This window comes from Crinia signifera, chromosome 3 (genome assembly GCF_055691185.1).
Source record: "Crinia signifera chromosome 3, ASM5569118v1, whole genome shotgun sequence".
In the NCBI taxonomy this organism is placed as follows: Eukaryota; Metazoa; Chordata; class Amphibia; order Anura; family Myobatrachidae; genus Crinia; species Crinia signifera.
In genome coordinates, this window is record NC_139219.1 from 18,898,425 (window position 1) to 18,924,946 (window position 26,522).

The 26,522-nt window shown below is 41.7% G+C and overlaps 1 protein-coding gene across 1 annotated transcript in view; it reads right to left on the minus strand.

Annotated features, from left to right (window-relative positions):
• ZFAND3 (zinc finger AN1-type containing 3) overlaps nucleotides 1-9,602 on the minus strand; it is a 147,636-nt gene extending 138,034 nt beyond the window's left edge. The window contains exon 1 of the mRNA XM_083175428.1: nucleotides 9,280-9,602. Within this exon, the coding sequence (XP_083031554.1) occupies nucleotides 9,280-9,350 (71 nt within the window). The 5' untranslated portion in view covers nucleotides 9,351-9,602. The remainder of the gene's footprint in view (nucleotides 1-9,279) is intronic.
• Between the last annotated feature and the right edge of the window lie 16,920 nt (nucleotides 9,603-26,522).

The following is a 26,522-nucleotide window of genomic DNA, read 5'->3' on the forward strand; positions in this document are numbered from 1 at the left end:
TAAGTAAATGCAATTACTTCCTTTAGCCACCTTGACATTGATTGCTTTGATGGAGCCAATCCTTTCTTTGCCCCCTGGGGAATCACGAATAATGCTTCTGACTTCCTGAACCCCGCCGTCCTGTGTAGATAAATCTTGATAGCTCTCAAGACATCTAGGGTATGCAATTTTTCCTCTTTCTTCGTCAGAGGATTTTGGAAAAAACAAGGCAAAACTATTTCTTGACTTAAATTAACTGAGGAAACCACCTTGGGTAGAAAGGCCGGCCTAGTCCTCAGCACTACCCGATCCGGGAAAATCTTCAAATACTGTTCCTTGATGCACAGAGCATGAATCTCTCCCACTCTTTTTGCTGAAGTTATTGCAACTAAAAATAACATCTTCCATGTTAGAAACTTTAACTTCGCTCTGTCCACTGGCTCAAACGGAGCCTCCATTAGTCCATTCAAAACCAAATTAAGATCCCACTGGGGGATTATTGACCTAACTCTAGGCCGGATCTTCTTGAGAGCCTGACAAAACCTTTTAACTAAGCTATGTTCTGCTAGTTTCTTGTCTAGCAGCGCACTCAGCGCCGAAATCTGGACCTTGAGTGTTGAAGCCGACAGCCCTTTGTTAAGCCCATCACAAAGAAACTGTAACACTTGAGGAATGTTTGCTTTAGGAAAGGTGAACTTGCCCTTGGACCAATTTGCGAACACCCGCCATATTCTGTAATAGATCTCTGACGATACCTTCTTTCTCGCTTGGAGAAGTACTTCAATGACTTCTGGGGATAAATTCTTGTCTTTTAGTTGCCGCCTTTCAATTTCCAGGCCGCTAAATTCAATCTGTGAGGCTCTAGGCAATAAACTGGGCCCTGCTTGAGCAGATCCTGAGTCACTGGAAGAAACACTGGACCCGCAATCGCCATGCTCTCTAACATGGGGAACCAAGCCCTCCTGGGCCAGTAGGGAAGGATAGCTATGACTTGGACCCCCTCCGTTCTGACTTTCCACAATGTCCTGTGAATGAGGGAAATTGGAGGGAACACATACCCCAGGTGAAACTCCCAACTCTGCGATAGGGCGTCCACTCCGCTCGACCCCCAAGCCGGGTACCGTGAGTAGAACTGTGGCAACTTCTTGTTGACTGCTGAAGCCATGAGGTCCACCTCTGGTTGACCGAATTGCTCTACTATTTCCTGAAACACTGAGTCCTTCAGCTCCCACTCGCCAGGCACCACGCTTGTGCGGCTCAGATAGTCTGCGAGCTGATTGTCTTCTCCCAGCACATGGAGCGCTGATATGGACAACAGGTTTTCCTCGGACCAGCACATGATGTTTCGCACCTCTTCTAAGAGCCCGTGACTCCGTGTACCTCCTTGTCTGTTGACATAGGAGACGGTAGTGGCGTTGTCCGAAAAAATGCGCAAGTGCGCCCCTCGGACGTCTTCGCTGAAGAATTCTATTGCCTTCCACACGGCCCTTAGCTCTCTGTGATTGGAGGAGAACTCTGACTCGTGCCGGGACCACTGACCTTGACATGTCTTGCCCAGACCATGAGCCCCCCAACCCGTAGCGCTGGCGTCTGTGGTGATCACCTTGTAACGGGGACTTGCCAGTGAGGATTTTCTTGGTACTAGCTGATCGGCCTCCCACCATCTTAGGGATTCTTTGGCTGCCTCTGAGATCTTTATCCTTCTTTCTAGTGGCACCAGTCTTCTCGAGTAACCTAGAAGGGACCACTGGAGAGGTCTCATCCTCCATCTGGCCCATGGGATTATGTCCACCGTGGACGCCATCATCCCTAAGAGACTCATTGCTGACCTGAGGGGTACCCGATCTTCCTCGTAGATTCTTGAGATTAGCTGCTGGATTTTCTCGCACCTCTTTGTGGACAAGGACACTTGAAACCTCACGGTATCCACCAATACTCCCAGAAACTGGAGACTCTGTGTTGGCTCTAGACAACTCTTCTCCCAATTTAACAGCCACCCGTGTTCCTGAAGAAACTGAATGGTGTAGTCTCTTGCTGTGACCACCTCTTCCTCTGAAGGTGCCACGATCAACAGATCGTCTAGATATGCCCATATCATGACTTTCCTTTTCCTCAGTTCTTCTATCAAGACCACCAGAACTTTGGTGAAGACCCTTGGTGACGAGGTGAGGCCGAAGGGCAGACAGGTGAACTGGAAGTGATCGTGACCTATGCAGAATCTCAGATATTTCCTGTCGTCTGGGGAGATGGGAATATGGAAGTAGGCGTCTTTTAGGTCGATGGAGACCATAAAATCGTTTCTTTTCAACCCCATTAGGATCGACTTTGTAGTCTCCATGTGGAACTTTCTTTTCTTTATGCGCAAGTTTAATTTTCTTAAATCTAATATAGTTCTGTAACCTCCAGAACTCTTGCTGACTATGAAGAGACGAGAATAAAAACCGGCTCCTTCCTCTTCCTCCGGGACTCTCACCACTGCTCCTGATGCGATAAGTCCCTTTAAACTTAAATTTAGAGCTTCCCTTTCTATCTTCGAAACTGGGATCTCTGAAACACAAAATTTCGCCATTCTTGGCTTTGACATGAACTCTAGGTGATAGCCAATCCTGACTACCTCCAGAACCCATCTGTCTCGGACGGTTTGTTCCCAGACGCGAGCAAAGCCCAACAGCCTTCCCGCTACCTGGGCCTGCTCCACCATGGGACCACCGTCACTGTTTCTGTGTGGTTCCCGAACTTTCGCCTCTTTTCTTGACGTATTGCCGAAAAAAGGCTCTGGACGTCCCTTGCGTGTATCTGTCCCGGACAGACCTGCCTGGCCTGTAGGACTTGGCTTGTCTATACGCTTGTCTGGAAGAATATGAGAAAAATCTCCCTCTTCTGTCCTGTGGTAATCGGACTGATTTACCGCCTGACATTCTTTGAATCATCTGATCCAAACAACTGCCGAAAAGGAAAGCACCCTCATAAGGCAATGTTGCTAGCTTGTTCTTCGAATGGGAATCTGCCGCCCATGATTTAAGCCATAAGGCCCTACGGGCCACCAACCCCGAAGTCAGGGATTTTGCTGCAAAATCAAGACCATCTAGGGAGGCCTCACACATATAGTCCACTGCCAGCTGCACCTGGGTAAGACTTTTGCCGATTTGATCACGGGAAACCTTTTCCTGTATGTCTTCCTGCAATGCTGAACACCAAATTCTGAGCGCCCGAGAAAGGGAGGCCATGGCCACCCCTGATTTCAGTGAGACTGAGGCAGAGATATGTAGTCTCTTTAGAGCACTCTCCATTTTTTTATCCATTGCGTCTTTTAGTGACGCCCCATCCTCAAGAGGAATGGTAGTACGAGTCGTCACTTCTGACACTGCTGCGTCGACTTTAGGTATATTACACCACTTAATGAACTCTTCATCCTCAATGGGAAACATTTTTTGAATTCTCTTAGTCGACCCCACTCTCTTGTCGACACCCTGCCATTCCTTAGCTAGGATATCCTTCACAACCTTATGTACTGGAAAAGATCTCCCTTTTTTAGAACGATCCTCAAACAATGCGTCAAACTCAGACTTTGCAGGCTGCTTATAGTTAAGTGTCCTATAGAGATTTTTAAGCACTGCCTCTACCAACTCCACATTAAATAGACGCTCGTCCTCCAATACTTCGCCTGACTCAGCTGATGAGCCCCCAGACTCCTCCTTGTCCGCATCATCATGCACTGACACATCACCGTCATCTTTATCAAGGCTAGTCTGGGACCTGGACCTTTTATTCCCTGCATACTCCTCTTTGGAGATAAAGTTTTTCTTCATCCAGTCTCTCATTTCAGCTAACTGGGCTGATATATTCATCCCAACATCCTTCTTTGTCAGACACTCTAAACATAGTACTGTCTCTCCAACAAAGGCTCTATCACATCCTGGACAGATTTTAGTATTCTTGGTCTTAGCCACTTTCTTTCTGGGCACTGAAGGCACACTACAAGACAAGAAAGAAAGATACTAACTACCTGACTGCAAACATGGCATGCTGTAACAGCGTGTCCTCATTAAGAGGACTTACCTGGGCGGCGGTGTAACCCCCTTCTGAGAGGCATCCTCCATGGCAATAATCCTGGCTTGCTATCAAAACGTTCTTGCAGCCGAACAGCCTTGCGCCTGTAACACCGACCAGGCGCCTTTTAATACACGCTGCCGCAGCAGCCAGCGTCCCCCTCTCTGCCGCTGGCGCCAACCCGGCGCGCACTTCCGCCTAGCTGGAACGCACGCGGCCGTGACCCGCACGCCGCGTGCATCCGCCGGAAGTGACGCGCGCGTCACTAACGCCGTCCTGACTGCCGGGGAGACTCAGCGCTACCCAGGGAAGGAAGCCGGAGCCTGTACCCGGACACTGGGACACGCAGGAGCCGGCAAACAGGTGATACTTACATGCGCTATGCAGGGAGGGACGCCGTGGGTTCTTACAATGTCCTTGCCACCGGCCCACGGACACACTTTAGGCTTAGGCACCGCCAGCCTGCCCGCCCAGGTCTCCGGTCGCATAACCAGCCTACCGGGTATATATCAAAAATAACAAACTAACTCTAACTGACTACCTGTCACAGACAGAAGGAGACAGGAAAAAGACTACGGTCTGTGGGGAGGTGCCAGATTATATAGAGGAGGGGGCTGGATCCTAAGGGAAAAAAACTACCTGTCTAATTGGAGAGGAGAGAGGGATGAACCCAATGTAATGGCTGCCATGAAGTATGAAGGAGAAAAGGTACTTTTCACACTCCATTGTAACACCCCTTCATGCACACACATACACACACACACACACACACTTTCTTGCCACAACTATACCACCCCATGCACTTTACACCTACCTACACTTACAGCACAGCAATATAACATCCATAACACTACATAACCCCACAACACCACACCAACACCGCCCCCATTAACGCCCATAATTGCTTTGTAAAAGCAAGACTTTCATCCCCAATGTGTAACCTGATGGACGCAGGGACAGGCCTCCTAAAGGGGATTCAGTATGAAATCCCGGCGGTCGGGATCCCGGCGTTCAAAATCCCAACGCCAGAATCCCGACAAGGAGGGGACGTGGATCGCCCCCCTTTGCGGGCTCGCTGTGCTCGCCACGCAGCGGGCCCGGTGCCTCGCTACGCTCGGCACGCTAATTTATTCTCCCTCCAGGGGTGTCGTGGACACCCACGGAGGGAGAAAGTGTCGAGATCCCGACCGCCGGGATTTTAACTGCATCCCCCTAAAGGAGCCTCTCCTTGCGATGCACGGAGCATGGGCCTCTGTGTATGCGCCTTTACGCGCTGAGCCACACCATTTCCCCAAAACACCCTCACCGCACTACCCCTCGCCCACTGCCATGTGTAGCCATAGCCTACAATTGCCTTATTTCAATGTTGACAATTAAACATTTCTAATCTTCAAACTATTTCAACACTTATTTCAACACATACATTACCTCAACTCACAATTTTATACATCTAAAGTAACCAAAATACTATTTAGAACAATAACACAAGCACAAAACCATTGCCAATGTCATTTCATCACATCTTTCAATTTTCCAACTCACACTCCAATTGCCATTACACACATTCAGAGAAAACACACAAACTTCATTCCTACAAATATTTTGTTGTCATTTTAATGGGGTGCAGCCCCCTACGACGGTGTGAAGAGCGCCCGTAGGGCTCGATGAATCACCTAGTAATGAAATACATTCAACAAGAAACAATAATATTTTAAAAAGGTGTCCACTTTTGCCCCAGATGTAACATGTGCAGAGAGAGTTAGATTTTGGGTGGGGTGCGTTCAAACTGAAATCTTAATTGCAGTGTAAAAAGAAAGCACAGAAAGAAAATAACTCACCCCCATCTAACTCTCTCTGCGCATGTCACATCTGCCCCATCTGCAGTGCAGCATGGTTTTGTCCATCTGCAAAAACTGCAGCCTTGCCAACAGATCTGAATGGGGACCTATACGTCAGGGTTCAAATATGCATCAAGAACCTGTCAGACCTGAAGAAAACATAACAAGTACTTACTGCAGCTTAGTTAAAAATCACTACTAGGTGTAACAGGCTACCCCCATGCGGCATAGTGTCATTGGGAGGAGCCCTGCTTACCCCCTTACAGCCCAATGGGAGAGTGTCAAAGTCTTCCGGCACCAGACGAGCATTGTTTTTCAAGCTCCTCCCTCCCAATAGCACCAGGCTGATCCGCGCCAAGCCGCGTAACCTGAAGTATTTCATGCTTTTACATCAACTCCAAACCGTAGTACCGTACAACTAGGGATCATGGCCTTACACAGAAAAGGCTGCCATTGTGATGCCTGTAATAACACCCATCCTTCCAAGCCACTGGTATAGAGTGATCTGACTGGCTTGTACTGAACAGATATGGAGCAAATTCAGGTTGGTTTGTAAAAAGCAAACTCCTTCTTTAATGGACAAAACCATGTCACATCTGCCCCACCTGCAGTGCACATGTTTTTTTCTTGAATCACCCCCAATAGCAATAAAGTTTCTGCCTCCATTGAACTGGAGCACTGGGGACTGGAAAACAAAGAACATTGTTTTTTTCTGTAATAAATAGCAGTGCAATACAGGCCACATAGGCTAATATACAGGCAACAAAGACCAAAACCAAAGACCAAAACCATCAAAATATCCTAGACCAGTGGTAGCCAACCCTAGCCCTCGAGAGCTACCAACAGTTCACATTTTCCAGACAACCTAGCTGCTGCACAGCTGCACTCCTTAATCGCTGAAACATTTTAAAAGATCCACAGGTGGAGCTAATTAGCTCACTTGTGATTCTGTGAGGAGACCTGCAAAACATGCACTGTTGGTAGCCCTCGAGGACTAGGGTTGGCTGCCCCAGTCCTAGAATAACCTGTATCTGTCACAGAGTTGTTGATAAATCCAGTCCGAATACCACACCGGCTGGAAATCCACATACTGTGAGCTGACAGGAAATGTTTTTGACTCACACCAAGACAATGTTGTGGATGACTGAGATATATTCAGGTTACCAGCGAGTTGGACATTATAAAGGAGAAACAATATCTATTTTGGGACACCTATTCCTTAATAAATGTGCGTATGGCACCACACAGTACGTCTATGTATACAGAATTATGCCAACAACTATAATTGGTTAAGCATTGGGTAATGGAGCACACATCACACTGGATATATAACTTAAAACCATTATGTTTAAGTAACACAATTCCATGGATCCGATCACCCCACTTCTAACATATCAACATTACATGACAGTTTGTCAAAGGCCGAAGTGAGGACACATTTGATTTATAAATGCTGGGTGTTGCTTTAACTGACAAGGGGTAGGATAGAGATTGTGGGGTCTGTGTACTAAGTATTGGGGCCAGATGTATCAAGCTTTCAAAAGTGATAAATTATAGAGTAATAAACAACCAGCCAATCAGCTCCCACCTGTCATTTTTCAAACCCAGAAAGTACCAAGTCAGTTAGCAGCTGATTGGCTGGCTGTTTTCACTCTCCATTTGATCACTTTTTGAAGCTTGATACATCTGGCCCTTGGAGAGAAATAAAGCAGATGGATATGAAGTACCAACAAACCAGCTACTGCCATTTTTTTTAAACACAGCAGTTAGGAGCTCATTGGCTGGTACTGTATCTCTCTCCAAAACTTAGTAATAAGACTTCTATGTAACTTTAGATGGGAAGAGGTGGTGATGAGGTACCCACTTGGCTGAGCTGTATGGATGCTCTCTCTCTCAAAAATAGAGTCTCAGTTATTCTATGAGGGGCCATAAATAGTAATCAGGTGTGCTGGGGTACAGGGGAAACTCCTGTCCTGGAGTGGTGACTCAGAGGGGTGAGATGAGTGACAAATAAGGTGTATGGGGGGACTCTGGGAGACCTATTATAGGAGGTTAAGGCAAATGATGAGGGTCAAGGAAGATAGCAGGGCAACTCAGGACAATTTGGGTGACAGGTGAGGGTCTGGGGTGGTTCAGGGGACCAATGATGGTCAGGGGATAGGTCAGAGTTTGGAGGTGGGTCAGGGACAGATAAGGTTCTAAGGATGGATAAGGGAACAATCTGTGCCTCATGGATGAGAGCAGATGAGGGCCTACAGTATATAAAGGGCCGGAGTGTCTAGGCCCCAATAAGAGCGCAAATGAGGGCTTGGCTTCAGGTAAGAGGGCACATAAAGGCCTGGGGTGGATAGGGGGACAGATGTGAGCCGGGGGTGAGTATGGGGACAGATGTGGACCTGGGGTGAGAATGGGGACAGATGTGGACCTGGGGTGAGAATGGGGACAGATGTGGACCTGGGGTGAGAATGGGGACAGGTGTGGGGTACGGGGACAGATGTGGTCCTGGGGTGGGTACGGGAACAGATGTGGTCCTGGGGTGGGTACGGGAACAGATGTGGTCCTGGGGTGGGTACGGGAACAGATGTGGTCCAGGGGTGGGTACGGGGACAGATGAGGGCCTGGGGTGGGTACGGGGACAGATGAGGGCCTGGGGTGGGTACGGAGGACAGATGAGGGCCTGGGGTGGGTACGGAGGACAGATGAGGGCCTGGGGTGGGAACGGGGGACAGATGAGGGCCTGGGGTGGGAACGGGGGACAGATGAGGGCCTGGGGTGGGTACGGGAACAGATGAGGGCCTGGGGTGGGTACGGGAACAGATGAGGGCCTGGGGTGGGTACGATGACAGGTAAAGGCATGGGGTGGGTATGGGGACAGATGAGGGTCTAAGGGCATATGAGGGGGCAGGTGAGGGCCTGGGGTGAGTACGGGGACAGGTGAGGGTCTGAGGACATATGAGGGTCTGGATGGATATAGGGGCAGGTGAAGGTCTGAGGTAGGTATGGAGACAGATGAGGGCCTATGGCAGGAATGGAGACAGATGAGGGCCTATGGCAGGAATGGGGACAGATGAGGGCCTAGGGTGGGTATAGGGATAAATGAGGGACTAGGGTATGAATGAGGACAGATGAGAGTCTGGGCCACAGGTAAGAGGGCATATGAGGGCCTGGGGTGGGTATAGGGGCATGTGAGGGCCTGGGGTGGACATGGGGACAAATGTGACCCCCACCCTCTAATGTGACCTTCTTCCCCTAACAGATAAAACCCTATTAGGGAGAGGGGGCAGGAGAGGCACTGCTGGTGTAGGTGATCCCCTGTTATCTGTCAGAGGGGCAGGGTATGAGGCACCGCAGAGGTTATGGGACCCCCCCTGATCTCAGCAGCACAGCACGGCCGGGTGTCCGGGTCTCTTACCCCCAGAATCCGCAGGGGCAGCGCGGGGGGAGGCTGGGTGGCTTGCTGCGCTCGCTGCCGGTGTCTCCCATTTCTGAGGCCGGGTCCGCGGGGAGGCTGCGGGGTATCCGGGGGGGACAGGGCCTGGGCCGCTTCTCACTACAGCACGGCCGAGGCCTCCGCACCGCTCTCTCTCCCGGGCGCCCCTGAGCTGTCCGGGACCCTCACAAGGTAAGCGCCTGGAGTAAGGCCGACACTGCACGGAGACTCCGGGGCGACCAGTCCGAGGATCCAAACCGTGATTCCAGGCCGGTCAGCTGGAGGCGGAGCGTACCAACGGTAAAATGGGGGGGGTCGCCACCCTAACACTTGGGCAGTGCCTGTACTATTTGCTTGCAGTCTCATTTCTCACTACAACAGTACGTTATGTGTGCTCATTATATACACATGAATGTAATATATAAGCCACGAATAAAATACGGGCAGTCACATAGGAACCGTAAGCAGGATCACCCCTGATTCAGGAATGGTCGCGTCCTCTGTGGAGTCTTGGTTCAGGCGAAGAGGCACAGACCTGAAATCAGCTGGAACAGAGAGAGACCAAGTCTCTGCTACGGGGGGACACACACGTCCTATAATGTGCACTGTTCACATTTGTTCCCTCACGGTTTAGAGTAATAACAAAAAGCAAAGAAATAATGGAAATTAATCGAGTGACTTAAAAACAGTAGCTCAAAATTCACCAAAGTATAAATATTTGTGAGTGACTGTTATAAGCCTCCCCTCTGCACGTAGTGGTACGGGCGGGAGAGGTTGCTGTTTGGTTTAAGTTGGAGCTTTGCCAGAGCCATAGAGAAAACACACAGAGATCATAACATGTCACTCACTGCACTATATACATTATTATACATCTATATACTCACATAACACGTCACTCACTGCACTATATACATTATTATACCTCTATGTACTCCCATAACACGTCACTCGCTGCACTATATACATTATTATACATCTATATACTCACATAACACGTCACTGCAGTATATACATTATTATACATCTATATACTCACATAACACGTCACTCACTGCACTATATACATTATTATACCTCTATATACTCACATAACACGTCACTCACTGCACTATATACATTATTATACCTCTATATACTCACATAACACATCACTCACTGCACTATATACATTATTATACATCTATATACTCACATAACACGTCACTCACTGCACTATATACATTATTATACCTCTATATACTCACATAACACGTCACTCACTGCACTATATACATTATTATACCTCTATATACTCACATAACACGTCACTCACTGCACTATATACATTATTATACATCTATATACTCACATAACACGTCACTGCACTATATACATTATTATACCTCTATATACTGTCATAACACATCACTGCACTATATACATTATTATACATCTATATACTCACATAACACGTCACTCACTGCACTATATACATTATTATACATCTATATACTCACATAACACGTCACTGCACTATATACATTATTATACATCTATATACTCACATAACACGTCACTCACTGCACTATATACATTATTATACATCTATATACTCACATAACACGTCACTCACTGCACTATATACATTATTATACATCTATATACTCACATAACACGTCACTCACTGCACTATATACATTATTATACATTTATATACTCACATAACACGTCACTCACTGCACTATATACATTATTATACATCTATATACTCACATAACACGTCACTCACTGCACTATATACATTATTATACCTCTATATACTCACATAACACGTCACTCACTGCACTATATACATTATCATACCTCTATATACTCACATAACACGTCACTCACTGCACTATATACATTATTATACATCTATATACTCACATAACACATCACTGCACTATATACATTATTATACATCTATATACTCACATAACACGTCACTGCACTATATACATTATTATACATCTATATACTCACATAACACGTCACTGCACTATATACATTATTCTACATCTATATACTCACATAACACGTCACTCACTGCACTATATACATTATTATACCTCTATATACTCACATAACACGTCACTCACTGCACTATATACATTATTATACCTCTATATACTCACATAACACGTAACTAACTGCACTATATACATTATTATACATCTATATACTCACATAACACGTCACTGCACTATATACATTATTATACATCTATATACTCACATAACACATCACTCACTGCACTATATACATTATTATACATCTATATACTCACATAACACGTCACTCACTGCATTATAATACATTATTATATTATACATCAATAATACATTATTATACATCTATATACTCACATAACACGTCACTCACTGCACTATATACATTATTATACATCTATATACTCACATAACACGTCACTCACTGCACTATATACATTATTATACATCTATATACTCACTTAACACATCACTCACTGCACTATATACATTATTATACATCTATATACTCACATAACACATCACTACTACACTATATACATTATTATACATCTATATACTCACATAACACGTCACTGCACTATATACATTATTATACATCTATATACTCACATAACACGTCACTGCACTATATACATTATTATACATCTATATACTCACATAACACGTCACTGCACTATATACAATATTATACATCTATATACTCACATAACACATCACTGCACTATATACATTATTATACATCTATATACTCACATAACACGTCACTCATTGCACTATATACATTATTATACATCTATATACTCACATCACACATCACTCACTGCACTATATACATTATTATACATCTATATACTCACATAACACGTCACTGCACTATACATTATTATACATCTATATACTCACATAACACGTCACTCACTGCACTATATACATTATTATACATCTATATACTCACATAACACGTCACTCACTGCACTATATACATTATTATTCATCTATATACTCACATAACACGTCACTCACTGCACTATATACATTATTATACATCTATATACTCACATAACACGTCACTCACTGCACTATATACATTATTATATATCTATATACTCACATAACACGTCACTCACTGCACTATATACATTATTAGACATCTATATACTCACATAACACGTCACTGCACTATATACATTATTATACATCTATATACTCACATAACACGTCACTGCACTATATACATTATTATACATCTATATACTCACATAACACGTCACTGCACTATATACAGTATTATACATCTATATGCTTACATAACACGTCACTGCACTATTTACATTATTATACATCTATATACTCACATAACACGTCACTCACTGCACTATATACATTATTATACATCTATATACTCACATAACACGTCACTGCACTATATACATTATTATACATCTATATACTCACATAACACGTCACTGCACTATATACATTATTATACATCTATATACTCACATAACACGTCACTGCACTATATACATTATTATACATCTATATGCTTACATAACACGTCACTGCACTATTTACATTATTATATATCTATATACTCACATAACACGTCACTGCACTATATACATTATTATACATCTATATACTCACATAACACGTCACTGCACTATATACATTATTATACATCTATATACTCACACAACACATCACTCACTGCACTATATACATTATTATACTTCTATATACTCACATAACACGTCACTGCACTATATACATTATTATACCTCTATATACTCACATAACACGTCACTGCACTATATACATTATTATACATCTATATACTCACATAACACATCACTACTACACTATATACATTATTATACCTCTATATACTCACATAACACGTCACTGCACTATATACATTATTATACATCTATATACTCACATAACACATCACTACTACACTATATACATTATTATACATCTATATACTCACATAACACGTCACTCACTGCACTATATACATTATTATACATCTATATACTCACATAACACTTCAATCACTGCACTATATACATTATTATACATCTATATACTCACATAACACATCACTGCACTATATACATTATTATACATCTATATACTCACATAACACGTCACTGCACTATATACATTATTATACATCTATATACTCACATAACACGTCACTGCAATATATACATTATTATACATCTATATACTCACATAACACGTCACTGCACTATATACATTATTCTACATCTATATACACATATAACACGTCACTGCACTATATACATTATTATACATCTATATACACACATAACACGTCACTGCACTATATACATTATTATACCTCTATATACTCACATAACACGTCACTCACTGCACTATATACATTATTATACATCTATATACTCACATAACACGTCACTGCACTATATACATTATTATACCTCTATATACTCACATAACACGTCACTCACTGCACTATATACATTATTATACCTCTATATACTCACATAACACGTAACTAACTGCACTATATACATTATTATACCTCTATATACTCACATAACACGTAACTAACTGCACTATATACATTATTATACATCTATATACTCACATAACACGTCACTGCACTATATACATTATTATACATCTATATACTCACATAACACATCACTCACTGCACTATATACATTATTATACATCTATATACTCACATAACACGTCACTCACTGCACTATATACATTATAATACATCTATATACTCACATAACACGTCACTCACTACACTATATACATTATTATACATCTATATACTCACATAACACATCACTGCACTATATACATTATTATACATCTATATACTCACATAACACGTCACTCACTGCACTATATACATTATTATACATCTATATACTCACATAACACGTCACTCACTGCACTATATACATTATTATACATCTATATACTCACATAACACATCACTACTGCACTATATACATTATTATACATCTATATACTCACATAACACATCACTACTACACTATATACATTATTATACATCTATATACTCACATAACACGTCACTGCACTATATACATTATTATACATCTATATACTCACATAACACGTCACTCACTGCACTATATACATTATTATACATCTATATACTCACATAACACATCACTACTACACTATATACATTATTATACATCTATATACTCACATAACACGTCACTGCACTATATACATTATTATACATCTATATACTCACTTAACACGTCACTCACTGCACTATATACATTATTATACATCTATATACTCACATAACACGTCACTCACTGCACTATATACATTATTATACATCTATATACTCACATAACACGTCACTCACTGCACTATATACATTATTATACCTCTATATACTCACATAACACGTAACTAACTGCACTATATACATTATTATACATCTATATACTCACATAACACGTCACTGCACTATATACATTATTATACATCTATATACTCACATAACACGTCACTCACTGCACTATATACATTATTATACATCTATATACTCACATAACACGTCACTCACTGCACTATAGACATTATTATACATCTATATACTCACATAACACATCACTGCACTATATACATTATTATACATCTATATACTCACTTAACACGTCACTCACTGCACTATATACATTATTATACCTCTATATACTCACATAACACGTCACTCACTGCACTATATACATTATTATACATCTATATACTCACATAACACATCACTACTACACTATATACATTATTATACATCTATATACTCACATAACACGTCACTGCACTATATACATTATTATACATCTATATACTCACATAACACGTCACTGCACTATATACATTATTATACATCTATATACTCACATAACACGTCACTCACTGCACTATATACATTATTATACATCTATATACTCACATAACACATCACTACTACACTATATACATTATTATACATCTATATACTCACATAACACGTCACTGCACTATATACATTATTATACATCTATATACTCACTTAACACGTCACTCACTGCACTATATACATTATTATACATCTATATACTCACATAACATGTCACTCACTGCACTATATACATTATTATACATCTATATACTCACATAACACGTCACTCACTGCACTATATACATTATTATACCTCTATATACTCACATAACACGTAACTAACTGCACTATATACATTATTATACATCTATATACTCACATAACACGTCACTGCACTATATACATTATTATACATCTATATACTCACATAACACGTCACTCACTGCACTATATACATTATTATACATCTATATACTCACATAACACGTCACTCACTGCACTATATACATTATTATACATCTATATACTCACATAACACATCACTGCACTATATACATTATTATACATCTATATACTCACTTAACACGTCACTCACTGCACTATATACATTATTATACCTCTATATACTCACATAACACGTCACTCACTGCACTATATACATTATTATACATCTATATACTCACATAACACATCACTACTACACTATATACATTATTATACATCTATATACTCACATAACACGTCACTGCACTATATACATTATTATACATCTATATACTCACATAACACGTCACTGCACTATATACAGTATTATACATCTATATACTCACATAACACGTCACTGCACTATATACAGTATTATACATCTATATACTCACATAACACATCACTGCACTATATACATTATTATACATCTATATACTCACATAACACATCACTGCACTATATACATTATTATACATCTATATACTCACACATCACTCACTGCACTATATACATTATTATACATCTATATACTCACATAACACGTCACTGCACTATATACATTATTATACATCTATATACTCACATAACACGTCACTCACTGCACTATATACATTATTATACATCTATATACTCACATAACACGTCACTCACTGCACTATATACATTATTATTCATCTATATACTCACATAACACGTCACTCACTGCACTATATACATTTTTATACATCTATATACTCACATAACACGTCACTCACTACACTATATACATTATTATACATCTATATACTCACATAACACATCACTGCACTATATACATTATTATACATCTATATACTCACATAACACGTCACTCACTGCACTATATACATTATTATACATCTATATACTCACATAACACGTCACTGCACTATATACATTATGATACATCTATATACTCACATAACACGTCACTGCACTATATACAGTATTATACATCTATATACTCACATACCACGTCACTCACTGCACTATATACATTATTATACATCTATATACTCACATAACACGTCACTCACTGCACTATATACATTATTATACATCTATAAACTCACATAACACGTCACTCACTGCACTATATACATTATTATACATCTATATACTCACATAACACGTCACTCACTGCACTATATACATTATTATACATCTATATACTCACATAACACGTCACTCACTGCACTATATACATTATTATACATATATATATACTCACATAACACGTCACTCACTGCACTATATACATTATTATACATCTATATACTCACATAACACGTCACTCACTGCACTATATACATTATTATACATCTATATACTCACATAACATGTCACTGCACTATATACATTATTATACATCTATATACTCACATAACACGTCACTGCACAATATATACATTATTATACCTCTATATACTCACATAACACGTCACTGCACTATATACAGTATTATACATTTATATACTCACATAACACGTCACTGCACTATATACATTACTATACATCTATATACTCACATAACACGTCACTGCACTATATACATTATTATACATTTATATACTCACATAACACGTCACTGCACTATATACATTATTATACATTTATATACTCACATAACACGTCACTGCACTATATACATTATTATACATTTATATACTCACATAACACGTCACTACTACACTATATACATTATTATACATCTATATACTCACATAACACGTCACTGCACTATATACAGTATTATACATCTATATACTCACATAACACATCACTGCACTATATACATTACTATACATCTATATACTCACATACCACGTCACTCATTGCACTATATACATTATTTTACATCTATATACTCACATCACACATCACTCACTGCACTATATACATTATTATACATCTATATACTCACATAACACGTCACTCATTGCACTATATACATTATTTTACATCTATATACTCACATCACACATCACTCACTGCACTATATACATTATTATACATCTATATACTCACATAACACGTCACTGCACTATATACATTATTATACATCTATATACTCACATAACACGTCACTCACTGCACTATATACATTATTATACATCTATATACTCACATAACACGTCACTGCACTATATACATTATTATACATCTATATACTCACATAACACGTCACTCACTGCACTATATACATTATTATACATCTATATACTCACATAACACGTCACTCACTACACTATATACATTATTATACATCTATATACTCACATAACACATCACTGCACTATATACATTATTATACATCTATATACTCACATAACACGTCACTCACTGCACTATATACATTATTATACATCTATATACTCACATAACACGTCACTGCACTATATACATTATTATACATCTATATACTCACATAACACGTCACTGCACTATATACAGTATCATACATCTATATACTCACATAACACGTCACTCACTGCACTATATACATTATTATACATCTATATACTCACATAACACGTCACTCACTGCACTATATACATTATTATACATCTATAAACTCACATAACACGTCACTCACTGCACTATATACATTATTATACATCTATATACTCACATAACACGTCACTCACTGCACTATATACATTATTATACATCTATATACTCACATAACACGTCACTCACTGCACTATATACATTATTATACATATATATATACTCACATAACACGTCACTTACTGCACTATATACATTATTATACATCTATATACTCACATAACACGTCACTCACTGCACTATATACATTATTATACATCTATATACTCACATAACATGTCACTGCACTATATACATTATTATACATCTATATACTCACATAACACGTCACTGCACAATATATACATTATTATACCTCTATATACTCACATAACACGTCACTGCACTATATACAGTATTATACATTTATATACTCACATAACACGTCACTGCACTATATACATTACTATACATCTATATACTCACATAACACGTCACTGCACTATATACATTATTATACATTTATATACTCACATAACACGTCACTGCACTATATACATTATTATACATTTATATACTCACATAACACGTCACTCACTGCACTATATACATTATTATACCTCTATATACTCACATAACACATCACTACTACACTATATACATTATTATACATCTATATACTCACATAACACGTCACTACGGCATTTTTTTTTAATGGCTCATGGCGGGGGCAGTTGAGAGCCCCCCTAGCCTGAAGTGAATAGCCGCACGGCATCTATTCAGCAGTGCAAAGGGCCAGTGTCCCTATTTATAGGGTTACGAAGTTGGCGAGGGGTGCCAAAAGTGGTCACAAAGACAAAAGGTTAAAACCTTGCCGGGCCCTTTAGGAAATAAGGGCCTTATTCTAGTTCACTCTTTCTTACAAAGTCCTTCTTAGATGGGCAAAACCATGTGCTCTGCAGGGGGGCAGATGTAAAATGTGCTGAGAGAATTAGATTTGGGTGAGTTATTTTGTTTCTGTGCAGGGTAAATACTGGCTGCTTTATTTTGACACTGTGATTTAGATTTCAGTTTGAGCATCTCGTGCGCGAGCGTCTACTTCAGATGGCTGGCGGTTGTCGATCTGACCGCCAAACCCCTAGATGAGGCGGGCTCCATCTGTGTGTGTATGTATATATATATATATATATATATACATATATATATATATATATATATATATATATATATATATATATATATATACCGTATTTTTCGCACCATAAGACGCACTTTTTCTCCCCAAAAAAGTGGGGGGAAAAGTGTGTGCGTCTTATGGAGCGAATACTTAAAAAAAACCCTGCAAAAACGGCCTGGATGCTGGTGCTGCTGCACCAACATCTCAGGAGCTGCAGCAGAGCCCGCTCCTCTCCTCTAACCGGTACTTGTCAGGACTCAGGCAGCGGGGATCATGCAGTGTGCTGTGGGGTCCGTTCGGTGAATGGGATATAATCGGCGGGGTCCCTGCGGCAGATGGGAAATAGTAGCGTAGGGACCCAGCCGAACGGACCCCACAGCACACTGCATCAGTGGCATAGTGCAGGAGCTGGGAAACAATTACCGCGGCGGGGGTCTGGCGGGGTCACAGCTGTAGTGTAGCACTTGCCCTCCGAGATCACTGCTAGGCTCACCCAGCGCCAGCCGCGAACCCCTCCATTCTTCCCGGCTCCTGTATCTTGTTGCCGCTGGGTCCTTGCGGCGGGCGCGTCACTCTGCTGCGCCGCTCACTCGCACCAGATCTCTCCTGCAGGCGCCCAAGCAGTGTATAGATGAATTTGAGTCCAGGTAAAACCTGTATGCGTCCAGGTAAAACCAGCTATTCTATTGACACCACAGAAAGCTCCAGATTTATCCAGCAGTTTTAAAGATTTAACATTTTCACGCAGTTCAACTGGGTTAATGGGGGCCCTGATCAAAACGGGGTACCCCTGGGTTGGGGTACCACAATTACCTCATTTTCCATGAAGCCCTCCATCTCCTCTCTTTCCCCTGTCCATAAGGGGCATTCTAGTGATAATGGTGAGAGGGGGGCCCTTTAATAATATTGCTATGGGGCCCCCAGAATGCTATTTACGCCCCTGCACTGCACGATCCACGCTGCCCAGAACTCTGTGAGCTGCTGACAAGTACAAGGGGGGGGGGGGGAGCGGGCATTACACTATTTGGTTCAGAATATTTTTTTTCCTGTTTTCCTCCTCTAAAAATAGGTGCGTCTTATGGTCAGGTGTGTCTTATAGAGCGAAAAATACGGTATATATATATATATATATATATATATATATATATATATATATAAAAGCAGCACTACTACTGTCTGTAACTGCGGGCATTATGTATAAGCAGCAGTACTACTGTAAACATATGCATATCATATGGGCATTATGGTGTGCGGCATATTTTGTAAGGGGCATTATGGTGTGTGGCGTAATGTGTAATGGGCATTACGCTGTGCTGAATATTGTGTAAAGAGCATCATGATGTGTGGCATAATACATTATGGGCATTACTGTGTGTGGTGTATTGTGTTATGGGCATTACAATGTTATTAGTACTTTTATATAGCCATTTCCCTCCCCATGATGCCCCACTCCTACATTTTTGGGGTGGTCACCAATTCCCTTTCTGGCACAGGGTACCAAAATGGCTAGTTACGGCACTGGTTCTGTTCTGTTGTGCTACTGTGCGGTTTAATTTGGAATGGGAGTACTATTGTGTGGCCATGCCCCTTGCTTGTGAGATCACACGTCTTTTTGTCGGTATGCGCTGTCCCTTTGTAAAGTTTGGGATTTGCAGGAGTGCACCGAACATCCTAGCATCGGCCCTGCCTGCTGTGCAGCGTTGTTTTGTCCATTTGAGATAAAATCTGCTTTGCAATCAGGACTGAATTAGGCCCTACATGTGAAGTGCCACGGTGTAGCCTGACACTGACACTCCCATTCATACATAGAGCACACACTGACACTCCCATTCATACATACCGCCAATGGTGTAACTACTGAGGGTGCAGGGGTTGCAGCTGCTATGGGGCCCAAGCTGATCTGGGGGCCCCCTGCTCCCAGTCTTATTGGCTACCTCCAAGGCATGTAGCTGCCCTTCACCCAGTGTGCTTCCTGGTAGCCCCTCTCTGCATGCGGTGGCCAGGGGAGGTCGGATGCAGAGGTGTCTGAGACATTGCTGCTTAATGATCCCTGTGCCCCCGCCCGGCATATGAACTCAGCAAGCAGGAGGCTGTCACGCCCAGCCAGGGCTGTAGTGAGGATGGTGAGGCCGCACTGTCCGACTCCGCATGCGGAGCGGAAGGCGGGGGGAGGATGAAGGGGAGTCACACTGAGACAGAGACACTAATTGATCCCTATATTATAAATTGGGACACTCACAGAATGCAGGGAGATATATTGCCGGTTGCACCTTTGGAGGGCACCCGGCGCCGAAGTCCTAAGATACTTGCGGGGTGAGGCAGCATTCCAGTCATAAAAAAATACTGAAAGCCAAAACTTGGTAGACAACATTTCAGCACCTATTATGTGGTCACCTAAGTTTACAACACCATATACCTCTTACACAAATCATGCAACACAATAGTAACCCCCTTATACTTTACTTGCCTCTTACACATTATGCCACATGGATTGAGCCAAAATACACACTATACCAAACGGATTGTGTAAAAACTCACAACATGCTACACATACAGGGGCATTGCGCGCGGAAGGCGCACATTAAGAATCGACATCAGAATGCCCATTACATGTTAAGCCACACACCATAATGTCCATTACGTATTATGCCAAACTCCATAATGCCTATCAAAAATTATGCTACATAAGTGCTGCTTACCTACATGCTCATTGCCAGGGGTTCCATGCTCCTTGCCATATGGGATTACATGCTCATTGCCATGGGGGAATACATGCTCGTGGTAACTGTGGGACAGCTGTCGCCGGGCAGAAGGGACAGCCATTGACAGCCGGGCAGAGAGCAGGGGGCATTGCAGGTCCCGGCTATTTGAAATAATACCCCTTTCACACCAGAAAATGCAGGGACTTACATGGCAATATGGTCCCAGGACCATGCCCCTTTTACACCAGCCTAGACCCTGCATTTTCTGGTGTAAGGGGGAGAGAAAACAACCCTTCCCCCGCCTTCCTTTAACCAACTGGCTATATCTTCAGAACCAACTATCCCATTTACATGAGACCAGTATCATATTGAAGAACTTTGGAGTGGGCTTTGAATGATTTTGGTCCCGTGAAACTTGGTTGTTTGGTTCCAGAGAAATCTCCCCTCGAACAACATGAACAGCTATGAAATTACATTTCAGAAATGTAAAAATCGGTTTACCCGCAATATCTCAATTAACCCATATGGACAAACCTCATATCAGATTGAAGGCCCAGCGATTTGGGTTTGAATGATATCAACCTCGAGCTTCTGTGATGCTGGAGGGGGAACTGGCAGCCGTTGGAACTGGGTGGGGGTCGGAATTAGCGGATCCCATGCTATCCTATGGGGAAAACGTTCCAGGTTTGCCTGGCGGTATCTCCGGTTTCCGGGGGGCTAGCGAAGTGAGGCCAGGCTCGTTGGAAAGCCCTGGCCCTAGGCTACAAAATGGGCCTATTTGGAGAGTGGGTCTGGAGCTACAGCTCCATCAGGCCCATTGTTAATCCGGCCCTGAACCTACCTCCGTCCAGTTTCAGTGCATGTCCTCGTGTTCTATTACTACTTTTCCTGTGAAGAAGATTTCCCTCCTGTACTATGTTAAAACCCTTGATATATTTGAAGATTTCTATCATGTCCCCCCTTTCCCTTCTCTGCTCCAAACTATACATGTTAAGATCTTTTAGTCTTTCCTGGTACGTTTTGTGATGTAGGCCATGCACCATTTTAGTTGCCCTTCTTTGTACACTCTCTAATGTATTTATATCCTTCTGAATATATGGTCTCCAGAACTGGACACAGTATTCCAGATGAGGCCGTACCAATGACCTATAAAGTGGCATTATTACTTCTTATTTTCTGCTACTGATTCCTCTCCCTATGCAACCAAGCATCTGACTAGCCTTCCTCATTGCTTTGCTACATTGCTTTCCTGCCTTTAAGTCACTTGAAATAGTGACTCCTAGATCCCTTTCCTTCTCAGTAGTTTCCATTATCGTATCCTTAATACTATATTGAGCCTTTGGGTTTTTGAGTCCCAAGTGCATAATTTTGCATTTTTAACATTAAACTGTAGTTGCCATGCTCTTGACCAATTCTCTAGTTTACCTAGATCAGGCAGGCCCAAACTATGGCCCTCCAGCTGTTGTGAAACTACAGATCCCAGCATGCCTTTATATAGTTCTGACATTCTCTATTAGCAAGGCATGATGGGACTTGTAGTTTGACAACAGCTGGAGGGCCATAGTTTGGACATGCATGACCTAGATCATCAGTCATTTGATTTACCCCTCCTGGTGTGTCTACTCTGTTGCATATCTTTGTGTCATCTGCAAAAAAGGCATACTTTTCCTTCAATGCCAGTTGCAATGTCACAAACAAAGATATTAAAGAGCACTACTCCAAGTACAGATCCCTGGGTTACTCCACTGGTAACATGTCCCTCCATAGAATGCACTCCATTTACTACAACTGTCTGTTTCCTATCCTGCAACCAGTTTCTTATCCATTTAATTGTTTTATAATCCAATCCTACACTTTCAGGTTTATTTAGCAGTCTGCGATGTGGGACAGTGTCAAATGCCTTACTAAAGTCTAGATATGCCACTTCCATGGCCCCCCCTTCATCTATTATTTTGGTCACGGAGTCAAACAAGTCAATACAATTTGTTTGGCATGATATCCCTGCAGTAAAACCATGCCGTTTTGGATCCTGTAAGTTGTTTAATTTAAGATATTCCACTATTCTTTCTTTTAATAGTGTTTCCATTAATTTCCCTACTACTGAAGTAAGGCTCACTGGTCTGTAGTTACTTGCTTCTTCTTTGCTTCCGCTTTTGTGCGGTGGAACTACATTTGCTCTTTTCCAGTCCTCTGGAACTGCACTTGTATCTAGTGACTGGTTGAATAAATCTGTTAATGGCGCTACCAGCACATCCTATAGTTCTTTTAGTATCCTTGGATGTATTCCGTCTGGCGCATTGATTTATCCACTTTCAGTCTTGAGAGTTCTCTTAGGACTTTCTCCTTAGTAAATGTACTTCCATCTACCTTATTTTTATGTATGTCTTTGCAACTTAACTGTGGTCCCTTCCCTTCTCCGTCTATAGTGAATACGGAGCAAAAATAATTATTTAGATTATCTGCAATTGCCTTGTCTCCCTCCACCAAATTCTCAGTGTCTGTCGGAAGTCTTATTATTCCTCCATTTGATTTTCTCCTTTCACTTCTATACTTAAATACATACCGCGCACATTGACACTCCCATTCATACATACCGCGCACATACACTGACACTCCCATTCATACATATCGCACATACACTGACGCTACCATTCATACATATGGCACACACTGATGCTCCCATTCATACATACCGCACACACTGACACTCTATTCATACATACCGCACACACTGACACTCTATTCATACATACCGCACACACTGGCGCTCCCATTCATACGAGTAACGTAATGCCAGCACTAGACATGGAGTGAATTAAACATCCTCCATCTGGGTGTCACACTGGGTGCATGTGACTCGGGGACCCAATAGGTGCATAGATTAGGTTAGGTTGACTGAATTAATATGCAGGAAGAGGACTTCCTCTTCTTTCTGCTGAATTCCCCGCCCTCCCTTCCCTCTGGTTAATAGGGGTGGTGGGTTTAATCGCGTTAGCTGATAGGCGGGAAAGAACGGCATTTTTAGTCAATTAGCTCACACTACGTGTTAATGTTCACGTTTTGTTGGCCTGCTTTCCGGTGCTCTCACCTCTCATTGGCTTAAGCCTTCGCTGGATCACCCGTTCGGGGACAAGGACCCCACCCGGCTGGGTGGGTAGTCAATGTGGTAGGTGTAGTTGGATACCGTTGGTTTTTGAGTTAGGCCAATCATGTTTGAGTTGGGGTGGAGTTATAGTTAGCCGTTCTTTCTTGGCCACCATTAATTAATTTAAATAAAAATAATCAATCTAAAATTCTGCTATAAATAAATCAGTTAACAATTTCTGCCAAACCTATGCCTCCGTGTCTTTATTTCAGGTTTAATTTACATAAGCTAAGTTTATATAAGTATGACATGCTAAAGGTACACATGAGATGCTTGGATGTTACCGCACACACTGACGCTCCCATTCATACATACGGCACACACTGACGCTCTATTCATACATACCGCACACATTTACACTCCCATTCATACATACCGCACACACTGACGCTCCCATTCATACATACCGCACACACTGACGCTCCCATTCATACATACCTGTAGATATTTTCAAAATCAATTTCCATCTAGCGCTGCCTCAGAACTTCGGTTCTGAACCCCCCCCCTTTTTTTATACCTGTAGAGGCGCTCTCCCTGCTTTGATTACGCTGCTGCTGTTGGCTGACACTGCTTGTTCTTGGAACACAGTAGGATCGGCAGAAGTAGCACCGGCAGCATTGGGAGCATAATGCTCAATTCTTTCTAACCCCCCCCCCCCCCCCCTGCAAAATATAAAGGGCAGAGTTGTGCCGGCGTCAGCTATAATCAACAAATAATGAAGAAAAACTTTAGTTGACTTATACCACTGCATATGTATCTTCCAGTGGCAGAAACCGTTCAGTGAGATGATCCTGTTATTTACATTACCGGCAATTTCTATTTTCTCTATAAAGAGAGACAATAACCAATGATCAGGGCTTATGAGAACCGTTATCGACTCCTGTTTTTCCTGTTGCCTATTTCAGATATTATATTCATCCATCTCAGATGTCGGCAGCCGGCAGAAATTTTTGTACCATATAAATCTTTTCAGTTCAATTTCTCCACCTAAGCCGTTTGCCTAGAAGCCAGTATTGTGACTGTCTATGATTTTGGGTATATTACTGAACCCATCCCCCCCCCCCCCTAAAATGTTAATTAATTTGCAGAGTATCTATTCATTTGTATATCTCTGATTCCGCCACGAACCTGTTGCTTGGTTGGGTCATTTCTGATGACTGTTAAACCCTCGGGAATG